This window comes from Danio rerio, chromosome 17 (genome assembly GCF_052040795.2).
Source record: "Danio rerio strain M-AB ecotype USA chromosome 17, GRCz13ab, whole genome shotgun sequence".
Classification (NCBI taxonomy): Eukaryota; Metazoa; Chordata; class Actinopteri; order Cypriniformes; family Danionidae; genus Danio; species Danio rerio.
The window spans coordinates 34,282,441-34,300,377 of NC_141037.1; the positions used below are offsets into that span (position 1 = coordinate 34,282,441).

Genomic DNA, 17,937 nt, shown 5'->3' on the forward strand with positions numbered 1-17,937 from the left:
CAGCAACAAAACATAGCTCCTGGCACATATTTGGTGCTCTCCAGAAACGTATATAGAGGTACATGTGGAAAATTTGTTTTGCAAAGAGACAAAAAAAAGAAAAAAAAAGCTGTTTTATTTTAGTGAATTGTTATTATCTATCTGTGTATTGGAATGATGATGATGAGTAAATGCTGACAGAATGGCTTTTACAGCCTGAATAAAAAAATTAAAGTATTCATAAACACTACTACACACAAAAAGTAGACATAAAATTATTACTAGACATAAAAAACCCTCAGTCTACTGAAGAATAAGAATTTTGGTTTCGCTTTATTTAAAGGCAAAGCACCGAGATGTAAAACAGTGTATAAACATCACAAACAACGCTCAGGAAGTGCTTGTAAAAATGCAGTTAAAAAAATACAAAGATATTAGCATAACAAGATAGATTCAAGCTTGACAAGCAAGAATTTGAGCAGTTTAGCGGTGAAGACAGAGCAAAGGCAAGATGAACACTGTCATTACAGTTAGTATGGCGCTGCTCTTCTGACAATCAACAGAGAAATCAAACGCTTGAAGGCAAGATCGTTTTTAAAGCAGAAAACATCACCACACAGATATGCATATTCCTTACTCGAATAAATGGCATTTTTACATTGAAAAAGTGTCATGAGTTCAACGTTTAGCTGGTGTTTGAAATCTTTCCGTAGAAATCTATCAATGCAAATCTTATATTACACTACAAGGAGATGCTACATACTGTCTTTCGGTTTCAATTTATGCTATAATAAACAAACAAACAAACAAAATGTCAAATAAAAATAGGTTCTGTCCACTTGATTTCTCAGTCCACTGCATGTAATCTGCTTGTTAAGTGATGACGTGTTTGTGACGTATGTAATACTGTTTCCGGGTCCAAGCCGCCATTCACTTGAGTGGAGAAATCATTCGTTTATTATCACTTTTTATTCCTATCACACATTAAAGTTAATTTTACATAAAGTCATAGTGTTCACAACAATCTCTGGGCTTGCTGCATAACAAATACCAAAATTTTAACAATTTATAAAACAATGAATCACTTTCTGGCCATCGGATATTAGGCATGGACATATATATTGCGATCGTGACTTTCGAAAGTATTAAATCGCTTTGTAAACGTTTATTATTACCATTTCATGAATCTCCCCATTCAGTTGAATAGAGCGCTTGGACCCAGAAGCCGCTCCGCGTGACGTCACACTTAACAAGCGGATTGTATGCAGGTGATTTTGTTATGATACATTTTTGACCTACATGTATTTGACAGAACATTCAAGGACATCCCTCATGTACATTTAGTCCTTCAAGCAGCACGTTTTGGCAAATGTATGCTATTATTATTTAAACTATGAAACAAATCGTAAATATACAGTCTGAAAAGTCATAGCTTTTTTTCATAAGCAGAAATATTCTCTTTGGCCATTCTTCTCTTTAGTAATCAAGTTACATTTGGCATTAAATGATGCGAATTTAAAGAGAAAAAAAGTATCATAATTTTGTCATCATTTAATCCTGTAATTTCAGGCAAAATTACATGTTCAATAGAATTTTTAACGGATTCACTTAAGATTCAAATAAAAAAATATATAGTTTATTGCATTCCAATGAATACAATTGTTTCAGTTTTATTATTTTAATAACATTTTCTGATGGTGAATAAATGATGACCGAATACACTACCTGACAAAAGTCTTGTCATCGATCTCAGTTGTAAGAGCAACAAATAATAACTTGACTTCTAGTTGATCATTTGGAAAAGTGGCAGAAGCTAGATTTTCTAATGAATCATCTGTTGAACTGCATCCCAACCATCACAAATACTGCAGAAGACCTACTGGAACCCGCATGGACCCAAGATTCTCACAGAAATCAGTCAAGTTTGGTGAAGGAAAAATCATGGTTTGGGGTTACATTCAGTATGGGGGTGTGCGAGAGATCTAACAGCCTGAGGTATCAACACATTTGTGCTGCCCATTACAAACCACAGGAGAGGGCAAATTCTTCAGCAGGATAGCGCTCCTTCTCATACGTCAGCCTCCACATCAAAGTTCCTAAAATCAAAGAAGGTCAAGGTGCTTCAGGATTGGCTAGCCCAGTCATCGGACATGAACTATATTGAGCATGTCTGGGGTAAGATGAATGAGGAGGCATTGAAGATGAATTCAAAAAGTCTTGATGAACTCTGGGAGTCCTGCAAGAATGCTTTCTTTGCCGCTCCAGATGACTTTATTATTAAGTTATTGAGACATTGTAGAGATGTGTGGATGCAGTCGTCCAAGCTCATGGCAGCCATGCACAATATTTATTCTTTTTCCACTTAACCATGACTTTATATTCTATACTGTACATTATTTCTATGAAGTGAAAAGACTTTTGTCTAAGCAAAGTTAAACCTTACTGTCCTAATAAATAATCAAAAATCAAGGCATATTTTACTTTGGTAAAATAAGTGCAATCTAGAGGCTTTGCCCTTCATATAAGCCACTTCTGATACCAAATAATCAACTAGACGTCAAGTTATTGTTTGTTGTTCCTAAAACTTGGATAGGTGACAAGACTTTTTGTCAGGTAGTGTATACCTTTTCTAGAAAAATCTCATTTTAAACCTCATGCAGGCTGAAGGCCAATAGAACTGTTACACAATGTTAAAAAAGTATGCAATAGAAATACATTTATACATTGCATTAACACACAACATATTCTTAATTATCATAGAACTACTAATTAATCATTGTGTAATCATCATATGAACAATTTGAATCAATTGTGTCAAAAATAAGCATTTTCTTACAGCATCATTCTTTTGTTTCATATAGCAATAAAAAAATAAAACAACTGAAAGCTGTTCAAAGCCATTTCAGTCGCAACTGCTCTCAAACGGATTCTTTCATTTTATCTACAAGTGCTAATGCAAGATATAAATGAAACTCATCTTCCACCAATTACAGCTGCGGCAATATCATAAACTCAGATACCCTGTTATAGTTTATAAACAGAAACATATGCTGACTTTGGGATACAGTCCAAAAAACAATTAAGAGTTTACATGACAACAATGTGCTAAAAATTCAATGTTTCCCATATTATGCGTACAGGCCAGTAATTAGTCATGTCAGTATGTAAAGAAACACCACGTGTCTGTGTGATAGATTTGATGTTTCCACTGTTCTCAGTGTTACTTGTCGTAAGTGCTTATTTACTAGTAAGATTTCTAGCACTAGTAAGAGCTCTCTGCAATTAAATCCTTACTAGTAACAATGTTATACAGAGAGCTCTATAAATCACTTCTTACTAGCGACAATCACAAGCAGATAGCTCTTTTGTTCCTTTGTTCAATCTATGAAATAACTTGTACTAGTCGTGCATCTCCATTGACTTCCAGTCTGTTTTCAATTAGAGCTCTGCAATTGAATTTTACTAGTAGAATTACAATTGGAGGGAGTTTGACAGCTTTCTAAATGATTTTGGCTCCAATCATAGATCTCTTTAATTCATCTTGCATTACATACAATTAGACAGTAGTCATTTAATAGTAAAAATGTATTTACATAGCTCTATTATTCACTTTTACTAGCAAAACATTTAATTTACACCTAATTCAATTGTAGAGATCTGTATTTTAAATGTGTTACTAGTACCAATTAATTTAGAGAGCTCTTAAAGTGAATATCATTCATTCATTCATTTTCTTTTCGGCTTAGTCCCTTTATTAATCCTTGGTCGCCACAGCGGAATGAACCGCCAACTTATCTAGCACATTTTTACGCAGAGGATGCCCTTCCAGCCGCAACCCATCTCTGGGAAATGAATTGAATTTGTAGAGCTTTGTAATTCAAATAAATGTCAATAGAAACGTGCGACTAGCAAAAATCTATTTGAGTAATAAATGAAATCAAGAGCTATCCACATTCAAATAAAATATTATGTTGTTTATTCAAACTACCTATTTAAAATGAGCCGAAACAACATAATTCTTGAGATTTTTTTAGACAACTTCCTTGATTTATGTTCAATCCACTTATATTTTTATAGTTAACTTAATCGATTTGCACTGTAAAAAAATGCAGGGTTCCACACAATTCATTCATGTTGTCCCAACACAAACTGATTACGTTAACTTAACACTTTTAGCAAATTTATGTAGATTGAACATGAAAAAAAAAGTAAAAATTAAGTTGTCCAAATGAAATCTTAAGAATTGTGTTGTTTCAGCTCATTTTAAATAAGTAGTTTAAACAAGCAGCAAAAAAATAAATAAATATTGAGTGTGTGTTATGACAACAATCCTGCATTTTTTCACAGTGTAAAGGCACTGTGGGGCGCTTTTCGTATGGGTTTATCGCCATCGTTTTTTAAGATGTTTTTCTAGATTTAAACCCACTCCTTGACGTTAGATGGTTAGATGACAAAAGTGTCAACCTGATTGGTAGAGAAGGTTGTCAAACCAAAAAAAAAAAAAAGAGCATGAGGGCTTTTTTTTTTTAATTATGCCTGGCGTTTTGCACTTTGGTGTGCACGATCACATCAACCCCCTTTATTTAGTCATGAGGCGTTAAACGTCGACGGAAAACACAAGCAAAAATCATCTCGGTGTGCACGGGCCTTAATAGCGATGATCAACATCAAGACTAGTTACGCAGATAATAACAATGTGCTTTTAAAAAATGAACTATGAAAACCATTATCAGCTTGCTTTTTCAGGCCCCTAAATTATTGTTGTCATGTAAACTAACCAATATGAGTTACAAAAAAAAGTTGTTTAGATGTGTAAACGCTTCCTAAGTTGATTGATGTTTAGACAAGACTGCTGTTTCAATCTCTTAAAAACACAATACATTTCATTTATCCACAGGATCCAGTGTAGCAGCTTCTGGGAAGTCTTTTCCTGGTGGGTTTTAAGGCACAAATATGATTTCCTTTTTAGTAACACAGACTTCTTTTAAACATCTCTTATAAAAAAACGATTCGTTTGACTGGCACATAAAGTCACGCTCTTTCTGAGTTCAGTACGTTGAAAACTGTATCTGTGTACATCCAGGAAAGACATGAAAGTTTCCGATAGCTCTGTGAGAAAACACCGCTGTAGACTCAAACGCATCTTCCTCTGCTTACATTTTAGTATGTGCTCGGGAGGCTTATTTGAGATGTTCAATGATGGAAATCTCACTGCAATCGGGACAGTCTGGAGTAAGCCCATTCAGATAGAGACTGCCGTTTTTGGTCAAAGTAGGGAGACCTTCCTTCTCCAGTTCATCTGTGAAGTTTACAGACAGGGTTCGCTTGCATGGCATCATGTCCTGGCCTGGGTTTTGGCCCAGCTCTGATGACAGCTTGCGTTTGATGTACGCGGCCCGCTGAAACTTGTCATAGATTTCCACGCTCAGGCGTCGGCGCGTCTCTTTGAACTCAGCGGACACGTTAGCCGTCCATTCTGCAGCGTGAGCACGAAACTCTCCCACCTGCAACAGAGGGAATGTTCAGTGGGACCAGACGCACTCAAGTGTCACATGTGTTCAGAAACATTTAGGAGGTGCAAATCACAATTCTGAAAAACCTGTTTTCTGTGAAAATGCTTCAGCTCGAGGGAATGTGAAGCATGTGGGCTGATTCAGCCTCGGTGCAACTGGGAGTATTAAAGACTGCATGTTCTGCTGTGTAAAACCATACAACTCATCCATCATGTGCAGAGGTAAAGCAGTCCACTGTTAAATTGTCTTTGCTTTCCAAATTTTGAACTCTTTTTTTGTTTTTTTGTTTGTTAGTTTTTTGCAAAGTGGATAGCATGCTTGATAGTGTTGGCTCCATACAACAACAATTACAATATAAGGCTTTAATTAATCAATAAACCAATCAACCAATCCATCATCAATCAATCAATCAATCAATCAATCAATCAATCAATCAATCAATCAATCAATCAATCAATCAATCAATCAATCAATCAATCATCAATCAATCAATCAATCAATCAATCAATCAATCAATCAATCAATCACAAACTAATTAACCAACTAATCAATCAGCCAACCAACAACAAACCAAACAATCAATCAGCCAACCAAAAACCAGCCAATTAACCAACCAATTAACTAATCAACCAACTAATCAATCAGCCAATTAATCAAACAACTAATCAATCAACCAACTAACCAGTCGACTAATCAATCACCACAACCACCACCACAATATTTAGAAAATAAAGAGCAAACATCTTATGTTGGTAATTACGTGCATGCATACTTATGTAAATTATTTGCCCTTTATTGGTGTTGCCAGGTTTATCCACAGCACTACACACGTCCAATGGTCAAAACTTCTTTTTATGGTAGTTTTTATTCATTTTATGTACAAAAACAAAACAATAAAAAGACAATTGTAATTGTATTTTCAAAAGGAAACTGATTTCTAGTGACAGTTATAATTGTTTTAAACTGTAAAATATTTGTGAAGGGAGACAGCTGGAGAGCCACATATTTTGGTCAAAGAGCCACAGGTTCCCTACCACTGGTCAAGACTCATACTGAGATTCTGGGCCAATGTATTACTAGAAAAATAATGCAGAAGTGTAACAACCATGTCACAACAACAAGCATTGATGACCTGTGAAACAATTTTCTTCAGCAGTTGTAGAAGGATAAAAAATAGAGAAAATGTACAAAAAAAAAAAAAACTAAAAACAGAAACTTTGCTTCAATCTCTAATGAGGTACAGGGTAGTTTGATTTTGTTCCTAAAGGAGCCGTGAAAAGTTTATTCCTGATGCAGAAAAATAATAGCATGTGCTGCATTACACAGTGTGTTAACAGCATTTAAGGTGATGCATTAAGGGTGAGAATCAGGTGGCAGATCTGGGTCATTCAGACCTTTCATTCATATTAATACTACACTACACATTTGTTCACTTCTGTCAGCAAAGCAAAGGAAATTGAGGCTACAATTCACACAGGCTCACCAAAATTGGACAATAGAAGATTGGAAAAGGGTTGCCTGGTCTGATGAGTCTCGATTTCTGCTACGAAATTCAGATGGTAGGGTCAGAATTTGGCGTAAACAACATGAAAGCATGAATCCATCCTGCCTTAAATCAACGGTTCAGCCTAGTGGTGGTGGTGAATGGTGTGGGGGATATTTTATTGGCACACTTTGGCCCCAATAGTACCAACTGAGCATTGTGTCAACGCCACAGCCTAGCTGAGTATTGTTGCTGACCATGTCCATCCCTTTATGACTACAGTGTACCAATCTTCAGATGGTTATTTCCAGCTGAAAAATGCACCATTTTATAAATTACAAATCATCCCAAACTGGTTTCTTGAACATGACAATGAGTACACTGTACTCAAATGGTTTTCACAGTTACCAGGACCCAATCCAATTGAGCACCTTTGGGATGTGGTGGAACGGGAGATTTGCATCATGGATATGCAGCCGACAAATTTGCAGCAACTATGTGATGCTATCAAGTCAAAATGGACCAAAATCTCTGAGAAATATTTCCAGTGCCTTGAATCTATGCCCCGAATGATTAAGGTGGTTTTGAAGGCAAAGGTTGGCCCAATCTGGTACTAGTAAGGTGAACTTAATAATGTAGCCGGTGAGTGTAGGTCTCATACTGATTTCAGAATTTCTTAAAAATATTTTAAAAATTCAGGAGTTTTTTTCAATGTAAAACACAAATATAACATATGTTTATAATGTTTTTTAAAGTCAAAAAATATTTTTTAAAAGACACATTTATTTGATCGAAATTTTTGAGGATACATTTTTCAAATTCAAAGGAACAGCATTTCAAAAGAACTGCATATATTTGATGTATAAAACTTATTAAAATTAGTATATTTCTTTTAAAAAGAGTTTAATAATAAAATTAAACCAACAAAAATTTTACATGCTTATTACAAATACAAAATTGTAATATATACACACACACACACACACACACACACACACACACACACACACACACACATATATATATATATATATATATATATATATATATATATATATATATATATATATATATATATATATATATATATAATTTTTTTTATCACAATCATTTGTCATATACACTGTAGTAATCATTAATGAATTTAGCTCTATTTTTATTTGGTTTTTATTTCCTAGCAATGTAAAAAAAAGCAATAAATAGAGATGTAGAATTCTGATCATGAACCGTGTAAACACCATATGTACTCTATATTTAAAATCCATCAGTTTCAGCATTTAATAGGCAAAAATGCAAACTATGACATTTATTTATCAATTTGTTTGTTTGTGCGTTCATATGTTTGTACGTTAGTTAGTTACACAGATCTACACTGATCTAACATCTTTCCATTTTGTTATGTTTGACAAACAAAAGCCTGTTGTGTGATTGTGTCCAATCTATTTTCCACTTCAAGATCCTGTGGTTTGTGGCTATTTCAATTCACACGAGCACGCACACTGAGATAAAGCCTTTTATAAAAATTCATGTTTCTCTCCATGGTGTAGAACAGAAGTGTCATTGCCTGGAAGCCTATCTGTAAGCACAAACCTCCTCTTTGGTCTTTTTGGAGATGACCCGAAGCCAGTCTCCAATCATACTGAGAACAGCAGCGAAGTACGCAAGACCCACCAGGATCCAGAACCATACGATGGGCTTATAATAGTCCAGATATTCAATCTCTGAGCCCCCTGAATGAGATAAACAAATCCGCATCAACTCACTGAACTCAGGACTAAACTTTAATAATGCCAGCTTATTTTGGAAACTTTGAAGAATCCAGCTTTATTTACCTGCCACAAAGTCTCCGAATCCAATCGTGGTCAAAGTGATGACAACAAAGTAGATGGACTCGAGAGCGCTCCAGCCTTCAATGTGCTGGAAGATGAGGGCAGGAAGAGCCACAAACAGAAGACACCCGAACAGGATGAAGAGGACTGTGGACGTCACACGGATTTTAGTCTGGCTCACGTTCCATTTCTGAAGGTAAAAAGAGAGCAGACGTAAGGTGAGAATGTAGAAATAGACATTTAACCCTTGTGTACTGATCAAATTTACATTCCTACTCTATGATCAACAGTGAAAATGACAAATTTTACCTCTTCCCAACAGGGAAAACCAGCAACAATCAAGAATGCATGATATATATATATATATATATATATATATATATATATATATATATATATATATATATATATATATATATATATATATATATATATATATATAGCAGTCAAAAAATATGATTATAATTGAAGTCATTGGGAAAAAACAACCATGAACATAACGAAGGGTAGTAAATTTGCCAAATCTTGCCAAGATTTTTCCAAAATATGTTTCAAAATAATATTTGATCATTCCAAATCATTCCATTTGCTAAAACACAAAGAATGTTGCGGCCAAATTAAGTTTCAAAACCACTCTAGAGTAGAGAAAAAATCATCATGAACAGAACATAAGGTTTAAGCTCATTATAGACATCCACAATAATTAACCAGAAACATTCATTCTTATGCAATGCCTGATACCTAGTGTACACTGCCAAACATGACATGATGAGACATACAAAAAACATTCTACAAGGTAAAAAATTTATATATAAAAAATAATAGACCTGGGCATTAATCGAAACATACTTACTTGATCTTTGAAATGCTGCCAGGCGCTTTGTTGTAGTTATTGCCTTGATATTGAAATTTATTTATTTATTTATCTACTCCCCCCCCCCCTTTTAAGCTGTCACTATTAATTATTTTTTATCTATTTGTTTTACACTATGTCTGCAAAAAAAAAAAATAAAATAAAATAAATAATATATATATATATATATATATATATATATATATATATATATATATATATATATATATAAAATAAACTGAAAACAAAGAACAGATGAAAAGATGAAAAAAAACTAAACAAAACCACCAAAAAAAGGAGAAAGTCTTATTTGTTTTATTTTGGCTAGAATAAAAGCTGTTTGTAATTTTTTATACACCATTTTAAGTTCAAAATTATTAGCCCCTTTAAGCTAATTTTTTTCAATAGTCTACAGAACAAACCATAGTTATACAATCACTTGCCTAATTACCCTAACCTGCCTAGTTACCCTAGTTAAGCCTTTAAAAGTCACTTTAAGCTGTAAAATAAATCAGTTATTAGAAATGAATTATTAAAACTATTATGCTTAGAAATAGAGTTTAATTGTACATATATATATATATATATATATATATATATATATATATATATATATATATATATATATATATATATATATATATATATATATATATATATATATATGGTAATTAAAAAAAAGAATACCCCAATTTTGAAAATCTGTATTCAATCAAAGAAATATGATAGAACTTTGGGTAAGTAATCAATGTGAAGAGTACTTCAAGTTTTTTTCAGTAGAAAATAAGTTCATAGATGTTCAATATGACCCCCTCCAGACCCGTGAGTCACATCAACCCAAAAGCTGTGGTATTCTTTTTGAATCACTATCATCATAATATATATAGAAATGTCTTGAAAAATATCTAGTCAAATATTATTTACTGTCATCATGGCAAAGATAAAATCAATCAGTTATTGGAAATGAGTCATTAAAACTATTATAATTAGAAATATGTTTAAAAAAATCTCCTCTCTGTTAAACAGAAATTGGGGAAAAAAATAAACAGGGGGCTATAAATTCAGGGGGGCTAATAATTCTGACTTCAACTGTGTATACACTTGATAATTACTTGAAAATTGTGTGTGAGCAAAAACTAATCAAACTAGCAGATTTGATAAGTCTGCTTTGGACTAAACATAATGGTCTTTCATTAAAAGATCATAAATCATACAGACTTTAGTTGATTTGCACTAGATTGACGATTTTTTTAGCAGATACACAATTACAATTAGAATATACAACAATTAAAAACAGGATTAGAACTGATCTCGAGATGATAAACAACAAGAACAACAACAACAACAACAAAAAAGTGAAAACAGATTTTTTTGCACTACACAGATTTTTGTCTAATCAAATGCTACAACCAACCAGCACAATCAACAGTTAATAAAAACATAAAAACACAGAGCTGTCGTAGAGTTTGAAAAAATAAATGGTCGACATAAAAAAATAAAAGATTTTTTCATGCAACCTTTAAGAAATTGTGTTCACTATGCAGCACACACAAAAATGAGTGCACCAGCAATAAATAATTGACTGTGCCGCATTGACTTCTGAGAAACAAAATGTAGCATTGCTGTTCATTGTACACACATCAACGCCCCAGATTGTTTCTGCGCAAAAAACACAGCAGCTCAGCAGAAACCGTGAGTGTGTATGTGCAACGAGTGTAGACAAGATGGCCACCAGAAGCACTTAAGTGATTACAGCGAATCATCAAAAGTGACTGAATGCTCTGCAGCACAGAATACAGCTAATAGTAGTCAGCAAGCATTTCTGCAAAACAATCATTATTTCAGATCCTCAGGGAATCTAGAGAGAGAAGACAAATACTGCATTTCTGATTGAAGGTGTACAAACTGTTTTTTTTTTATCTAAATTAATTGTTTAGCTGTAAGCTTTTGGTTTGAAATGGTGGACATTTCACATTAAGTTTTTATGTGTGAAAGAATGTATCTTTTGTTTTAACTTGAAAAGGTTTTTACATTCAGGTCACTGTGTAAAATGTCAGTGACACTTATTATAAATGCATGAAAATGCTGCACAAGTAAAATGATTATCATTTAGATTATTCTCACAGTAAGTGTATTATATTGAGTGAAAGTAATTTGGCTTGTTTTGCTAATTTAAGGTTTCTGTAGTTCTTACAAAAGCCATTTCACCATTGAACGTCTTAAAAATATTTAGTATTTAGTATTAAGTTAATGATTAATGTAACCACGTAGCCTACATTCTGTATATCGACTGATAGCTTGCTTTTATTTCCTATACATAAGCTTATTGTATGTTATACTTTTATAATGGCCATTATCGATTATTAAAACTGATATTCAGCAAAAGAGAGGGTATGTTTCGTATTTTCACTGAAATTGAAAGAAGGCAGTTGTTATAGATTGTTAATAGATTGTTATAGTTGTTATAAATATCAATACAGTGAAGATGACGCTCATATATGCAGAACAACGCCTCAAAATTTCTGCTGTCTGTTAAGTTGCTAATATCAAAATAAAAATAGGCAGTTGCTTTAATCATGTTTACATTTTATTGTTGAGAAAGTGAAACAACGTAGCCAGGATGATGTGAATGAAGTTATAAAGTACACTGTTCCTTTTGAAGATTTACCCGTGTCCTCGGTATAGTCTGTTTTCCATATCAAACTGAGGAAGGTGGGCTTGTTTATAGTGCCAATTTCATTCATTTTCTTCTCGGCTTAGTCCCTTTATTAATCCGGGGTCGCAACAGCGGAATGAACCACCAACTTATCCAGCACGTTTTCAAGCAGCGTATGTCCTTCCAGCCGCAACCCATCTCTGGGAAACATCCACACACACTCATTCACATTTATACACTACGGACAATTTAGCCTACTCAATACACCTGTACCGCATGTCTTTGGACTATGGGGTAAACCGAAGCACCCCGGAGCAAACCCACGCGAACGCATGGAGAACTCAAACTCCACACAGAAACGCCAACTGACCCAGCCGAGGCTCGAACCAACGACCTTCTTGCTGTGAGGCGACAGCACTAACTACTGCGCCACTGCGTCGCCTAGTGCCGATTTGATGTGGTCAAATTACTTATGTTGTATGTTTTTGGACTGTGGGAGGAAACTGGGATACTCAGGGAAAACCCACGCAAGCAAAGGGGAGAACATGCAAACTCCGCACAGAAATGTCGACTGGTTAAGTAAGGACTTTTAACCAGTGACATTCTTGCTGTGAGGCAACAGTGCTAATCACTAGACCACTGTGTCGCCCAATCTAGGAAAATGAGTTTGGGTAGGAGGGGGGATTCTTCAAGACAATGATACTGAGGTCAGAAACTCTGGTTATTTACAGTGAGTTATGAATCATCTAATTCGTGAATCATGTGTTAGCTAATGTGATACCAGCCGTGGACAATCTTAAGCATGCGGTCCTTTCAAAATTACTTTATAAACTTCACTTAGATTTTTGCAGTAGAGAACAAGACAATAAATCCTGAGGAAAAACTTTTTCACAGTGTTATCTTAAGGTAAAGTATGAAGGTAATTTCAAGTAAATAAATTTGAGTGATTTAAAAACAATAACTTAAAGGACATGTTATTCATTATATTTTCCTCATATAATTAGTTATATTTTGCTTTGACTCAGTTACAGTAAGTTTTGTTTACTTCATTCTCTTACTTTAGTATTTTCAATTTAAAATGTTTACTTGACAAAGTTAAATAATTGATCCAACTACAAATTTCAAGTAAACTTGACTTGCAAAGTTTAGTTTTAATAGGTTAACTTACATATTCAAGTAAGCAGAACTTGCCAAGTTTAGTTTAAATACATTAACTTACATTTCTAAGTTATCAGTAAAAACATTCAAATTGACTGAACTTAATCTAGCAGATTATCTCCATATTAGCCACAGCACAGACAACCAAATATATTACACATTGGATTCACTTTCAATGTTACAATTACACACAATCTACTTACAACATAATTGTCTTTACAAAATTATGTTTCTTACAATGTAATTATTATGACTAAATCAACTCAGCACAGGTTTTTAAGTTGAGACAACAAACATTCTATTTAGGTCAACTTATAGACTAGTTAGTACAGTGAAAACTTGCCATGTTAAGTTGAATGAACAAATTCAGAAACTTACAAAACATGTTAAAAAAAATAAAATGAGGAATCATTTCCTACAATGTACCTTCATAAAACCTGCAAAAACCCTGTAATGACTGTAGCCAGATTAAATGAAACACTCACCACAAACATCTTTTCCACTTTGGCGATTCCTTTGCCAAATATGGTTCCCAGCTGATCGCCCACTCCAGCCAAGAGAAAGCCAAAGAGTGGGATCCCCAACAGGGCGTAGATAATGCAGAAGATCCTGCCTCCTTCTGTGTGTGGAGAAACATTTCCAAACCCTGCAAAAAGAGAAATCATTCTATCAGAGAAAAACTTATTTTAGTGCTTCAAAAGTTAGTGAGGCATTATTGTTGACCATTGTGTTGAGTCAAAATGATCATTTTCAGCTCAATGGTTTAAATCACATTCCCCATGTGCACTTGAAAGATCTTCATTTGATCTGGTGTACAGAGATTTTAGGTTGGGACGTTTTGTTTTTCTGTCAGGAAACGTTAGAGCTGAATTATCCTGCACGCAGCCTACCAACGAAGTCTGCTTCAGTGCCTATATTTAGCTGCAGTACAAGAGCAATGCAGATCAAATCATTACATCGATGTAAATGTGATAAATGGGAGGTAATTAGGTTGAATTTCAGCTGTGTAAATCTATTGATTTTAAAATGTATTCAGGTTTCGCACAAAGAATCAGTGCAACCAGACTGGGTCACAATAATGTGAGGTAAATTACATGTTAACAAATTCAACAGCAAATGACCTTTTTTAGGTCTCTTGAATAAAAACAAAAGAGAGTCAAGAAGTTTTACAATAATCAGATTAATGGCAAGGATTCAAACCATTTGTATGTTTTTATTTTTGTTCTTAATTAATGCACTTTTTTGGGTACAGCCCAATTTTCAGAATTTGAGCAACTGAGCTATCGTGTACTGTAACATGCAAAATGGTTGCAAACAATTTACAGAATATGGTTTGAATTTAAACTAATTAAATTTAGTAATGTTCAACTTAATTTGTTTGTTTAAATTCAGCCCAAATAAATAGTTTACAAGCACTTATCTTTGAAAAAATTGTAAATCCAAAAAATCAACTTTGAATCCTTTTTGTCAGTGTGAATGCAAAGAAAAGGTTTTAATCTCAAACTATAGTCTCTCACACAACCTGGGCTGCATTTCTCAGAGGCATTGTAAAGCTGTGTACATCGTAAAAAATGATTATGCAACTGATCTTAACGTTACAATCGATTTCCCAAAAGCATCGTAACTGAAAAATCATTGCAGATCTATGACTGGAATAAGTGTAAGAGTGCTATGTGCGTCATAAGAAGAAAAAGTTCTGACGTCACAGACAGATTGCACTTGTAAATTTACTCAAGTACAGTGTGGTTATAAATAAAAGATTTCCATTGTACTTTATACTTTTTTTACATTTACAAATTAAATAATTAAAATAATCAGAAAAATAGAAATATAATGGAATAGAAATACATGCATAAAATGCTATAAAAAATTAGGAAATATGTTTGAAACACTTGGAAAATACAAGTAAAAAGGCAATAAACTCAATAAAAAGAAGAAAAAAAAAACTATCAATGACTTTTAAAACCATCCATGTGTTTGGCATTTCTTACACAAAACCGTATGTTCTTTAGCTTAAATGTAAAAAGCCATTTTGTCAGTGACTCAATCGGTACTTTATATACTGTAGACTTGTCTTGTTTTGTTAATCTACATGGGATGACTTGAGATTACTGAGTTAAACATTTAGCATATGATTTAATTTAAGCTAATATTTCAGCACTTTGGAATTGGACAGCGACTGCTCCGAAATACATGTGATGAGTTCTCAGCAATCATGCTATGTGTATTTCTCAGGGTTTCTGCAGGTTTCAACAAGTCATATTTAAGACTTTAAGTTTAAAAATTGTAATTTTTTGTTTAATAAAATTTTAGACTTACATAGGGCTTAAATAAATGCTACGGATTAAAAAAAATGGCCCAATAGAATAATTCTTTTTACTTTCTCAGTCAAAAAACTAATTCTAATCAGTTATTTCTTTGCCACATATTTAAATAACGTGTTAAAACAAGCAGACCCTATTGTATACATACTAATAAAAAAACTCTTTAAAAATAAAAACTTTAATAAACTAAATGTCTGCACAACAAACTGTTATAATATTAATTATGAATAGAGTTTTGCTAAAAGTTTAATTGACATGTATTGTTGGTAATTGGATATGTGTCAAAATCTTATATTTTTATACAGTAAACAACTGACTTTATTTTAAAAACAACATAAACGTTTGAACTAACCTTATGAACAAAAGAGCCTACTCAAAGCAAAAGAATTCATGAAATGAAAATCTATTTATGATTTTACATAAATCAGCATGCCAAAAATAAATGAGTTCCTATTCTTTGCATAGCAAATTAACATGCAACTTGACTGTTACTAGTAATAATAGGTTAAATAACAAAATGAGATTTAATTACAAAACAAGTAAAATAAATAGATTTGGGTAAAATGAAACAAATGAAACCAGCTTAAATGTTCTTCAAATATATAATGTCCGAAAAGGCACTTTGAGAAGTGTTTTGACAGTTCAGAGACACTGTACAAGCGAAAAGCTAAATACAGGTAATATATTTTACTTTAGAAAATGCGGAATAAATTTATCATATTTGGACTTTTAGATTCTTTCGAACACATGTGTGTGCTGCTTGTCAATCAGACAACGCTTCTATGTTCGTTTCTGCTGTGAATTGCGGGAAAAATGATTGATGAAAGGTTTACGATAACCCCCTGTGAGATTGAAACTTTAACTGCAGGCGCTGTGTAATGCATGTGCACATAAAGCTGAGTCAGATTTGTCCTCAGAGTCAGATTTTGATACAACACCTGAGCATTGAGCACTGATGACTTTATGACAAACACAGTGCTCACTAGTCAGTGCGTGTGTGCGTGGTAATAACCATCATGTGTGTATTTATAATAATTATAAATATGCCGATCAAGCTGAATACAATCTTACATCAACAACACATGCGTTGATAAGAACAAATAATCTTATTAGATTACAAACAACCCAACGAGTTGTTTAGCATGTGTGCATCACTGCTATCATGTTTGCACATGTAATATTTTTCCTGAGGCGATTAAAACCAAAATAGCTGGTTCGACCAAAGCATGTTCAGTACAATTACGTAATCTATCGGCTTATAAAGATATCGGCCTCATTTTGATATCAGATCGACAACGATAACATTAAAAATTTATTGGCCGATAATGATATGGCCGCCGATATGTCGCGCATCCATAATCAAAACTGTAACTTTAAAAACTGAATCTTTGTCCTGAGCATATGAGGGTAGTAAATGACATTCTGTCTCATCAACAAAAAATTTAATGGTTGCAGTTCACTAAATAACCACCGGTCACTGAAACTAGGGTTTCTACATTCAACAAACCAATTTAGACCCTTTAAATACTAGTTTAGCAAAAAATTTAATTCAGCATGTTCAAATGCAAGACTACAAGATAGCAAGAATACCAGTGATTGTGGTAGTGCTGGCACAGCAGGAATTTAAGCAATTAAGAGAAGAAAAAGTCATCCCGGGTGAACCACAGCAGTAGGAGACGTTTCTGCAAGAGCCTCCATCCAATTACTCCTCCATCTTCCTTAAAACTCATTAACCGGCCTCAATCACTCATCATGCAATCTGTCTTCTAATTAAATCAAAAAACCTTGAAAGAGCCATAAAAATCAGTTCCCTGTGAGACAACGTTAATTAAACATAAGCACAATGGACACAAACAAAAAGTCTCTAACCGTAGTCTTTTTGAGAAAAAAAATGATGCCCATATGTTCATGGTTGGTTTCAAGCATCATACTTGTTCCAGAAGATTAACTAAAATGAGTCAAGTTTCTCAGCATTAAAAATTGATGACGTGTGTTAATGGCTTGAGCATTTCTGTTTTCCCCCGACGAAAACTACTGTCGGCAGACTCGTCATTGTTCAGATAACATCTCATTTCCTGACATTAAATGGAAACAAACAACATGTAATAATGAATAAATCATTTGGTAGAGACCTAGATAAGA

At 33.7% G+C, this 17,937-nt stretch overlaps 1 protein-coding gene across 4 annotated transcripts in view; it reads right to left on the reverse strand.

Annotated features, from left to right (window-relative positions):
* Positions 1-293: 293 nt before the first annotated feature.
* Positions 294-17,937, reverse strand: part of kcnk2a (potassium channel, subfamily K, member 2a) — a 42,488-nt gene continuing 24,844 nt past the window's right edge. For 2 of the 4 annotated variants that reach the window (XR_015513578.1, XR_015513577.1), the window contains exons 4-8: positions 13,957-14,117; positions 8,808-8,994; positions 8,566-8,705; positions 2,565-5,483; positions 294-1,754 (exon numbers count right to left, since the gene is read on the reverse strand). Coding sequence is in view for 2 of the 4 variants with exons in the window: in XM_087290780.1 (XP_087146906.1) it covers positions 5,160-5,483; positions 8,566-8,705; positions 8,808-8,994; positions 13,957-14,117 (812 nt within the window). In the remaining 2 variants the exon portion in view is untranslated. Of the gene's footprint in view, positions 5,484-8,565; positions 8,706-8,807; positions 8,995-13,956; positions 14,118-17,937 lie in introns of all 4 variants that reach the window. The other 2 variants (XM_087290780.1, XM_087290779.1) reach the window with 1 other exon arrangement.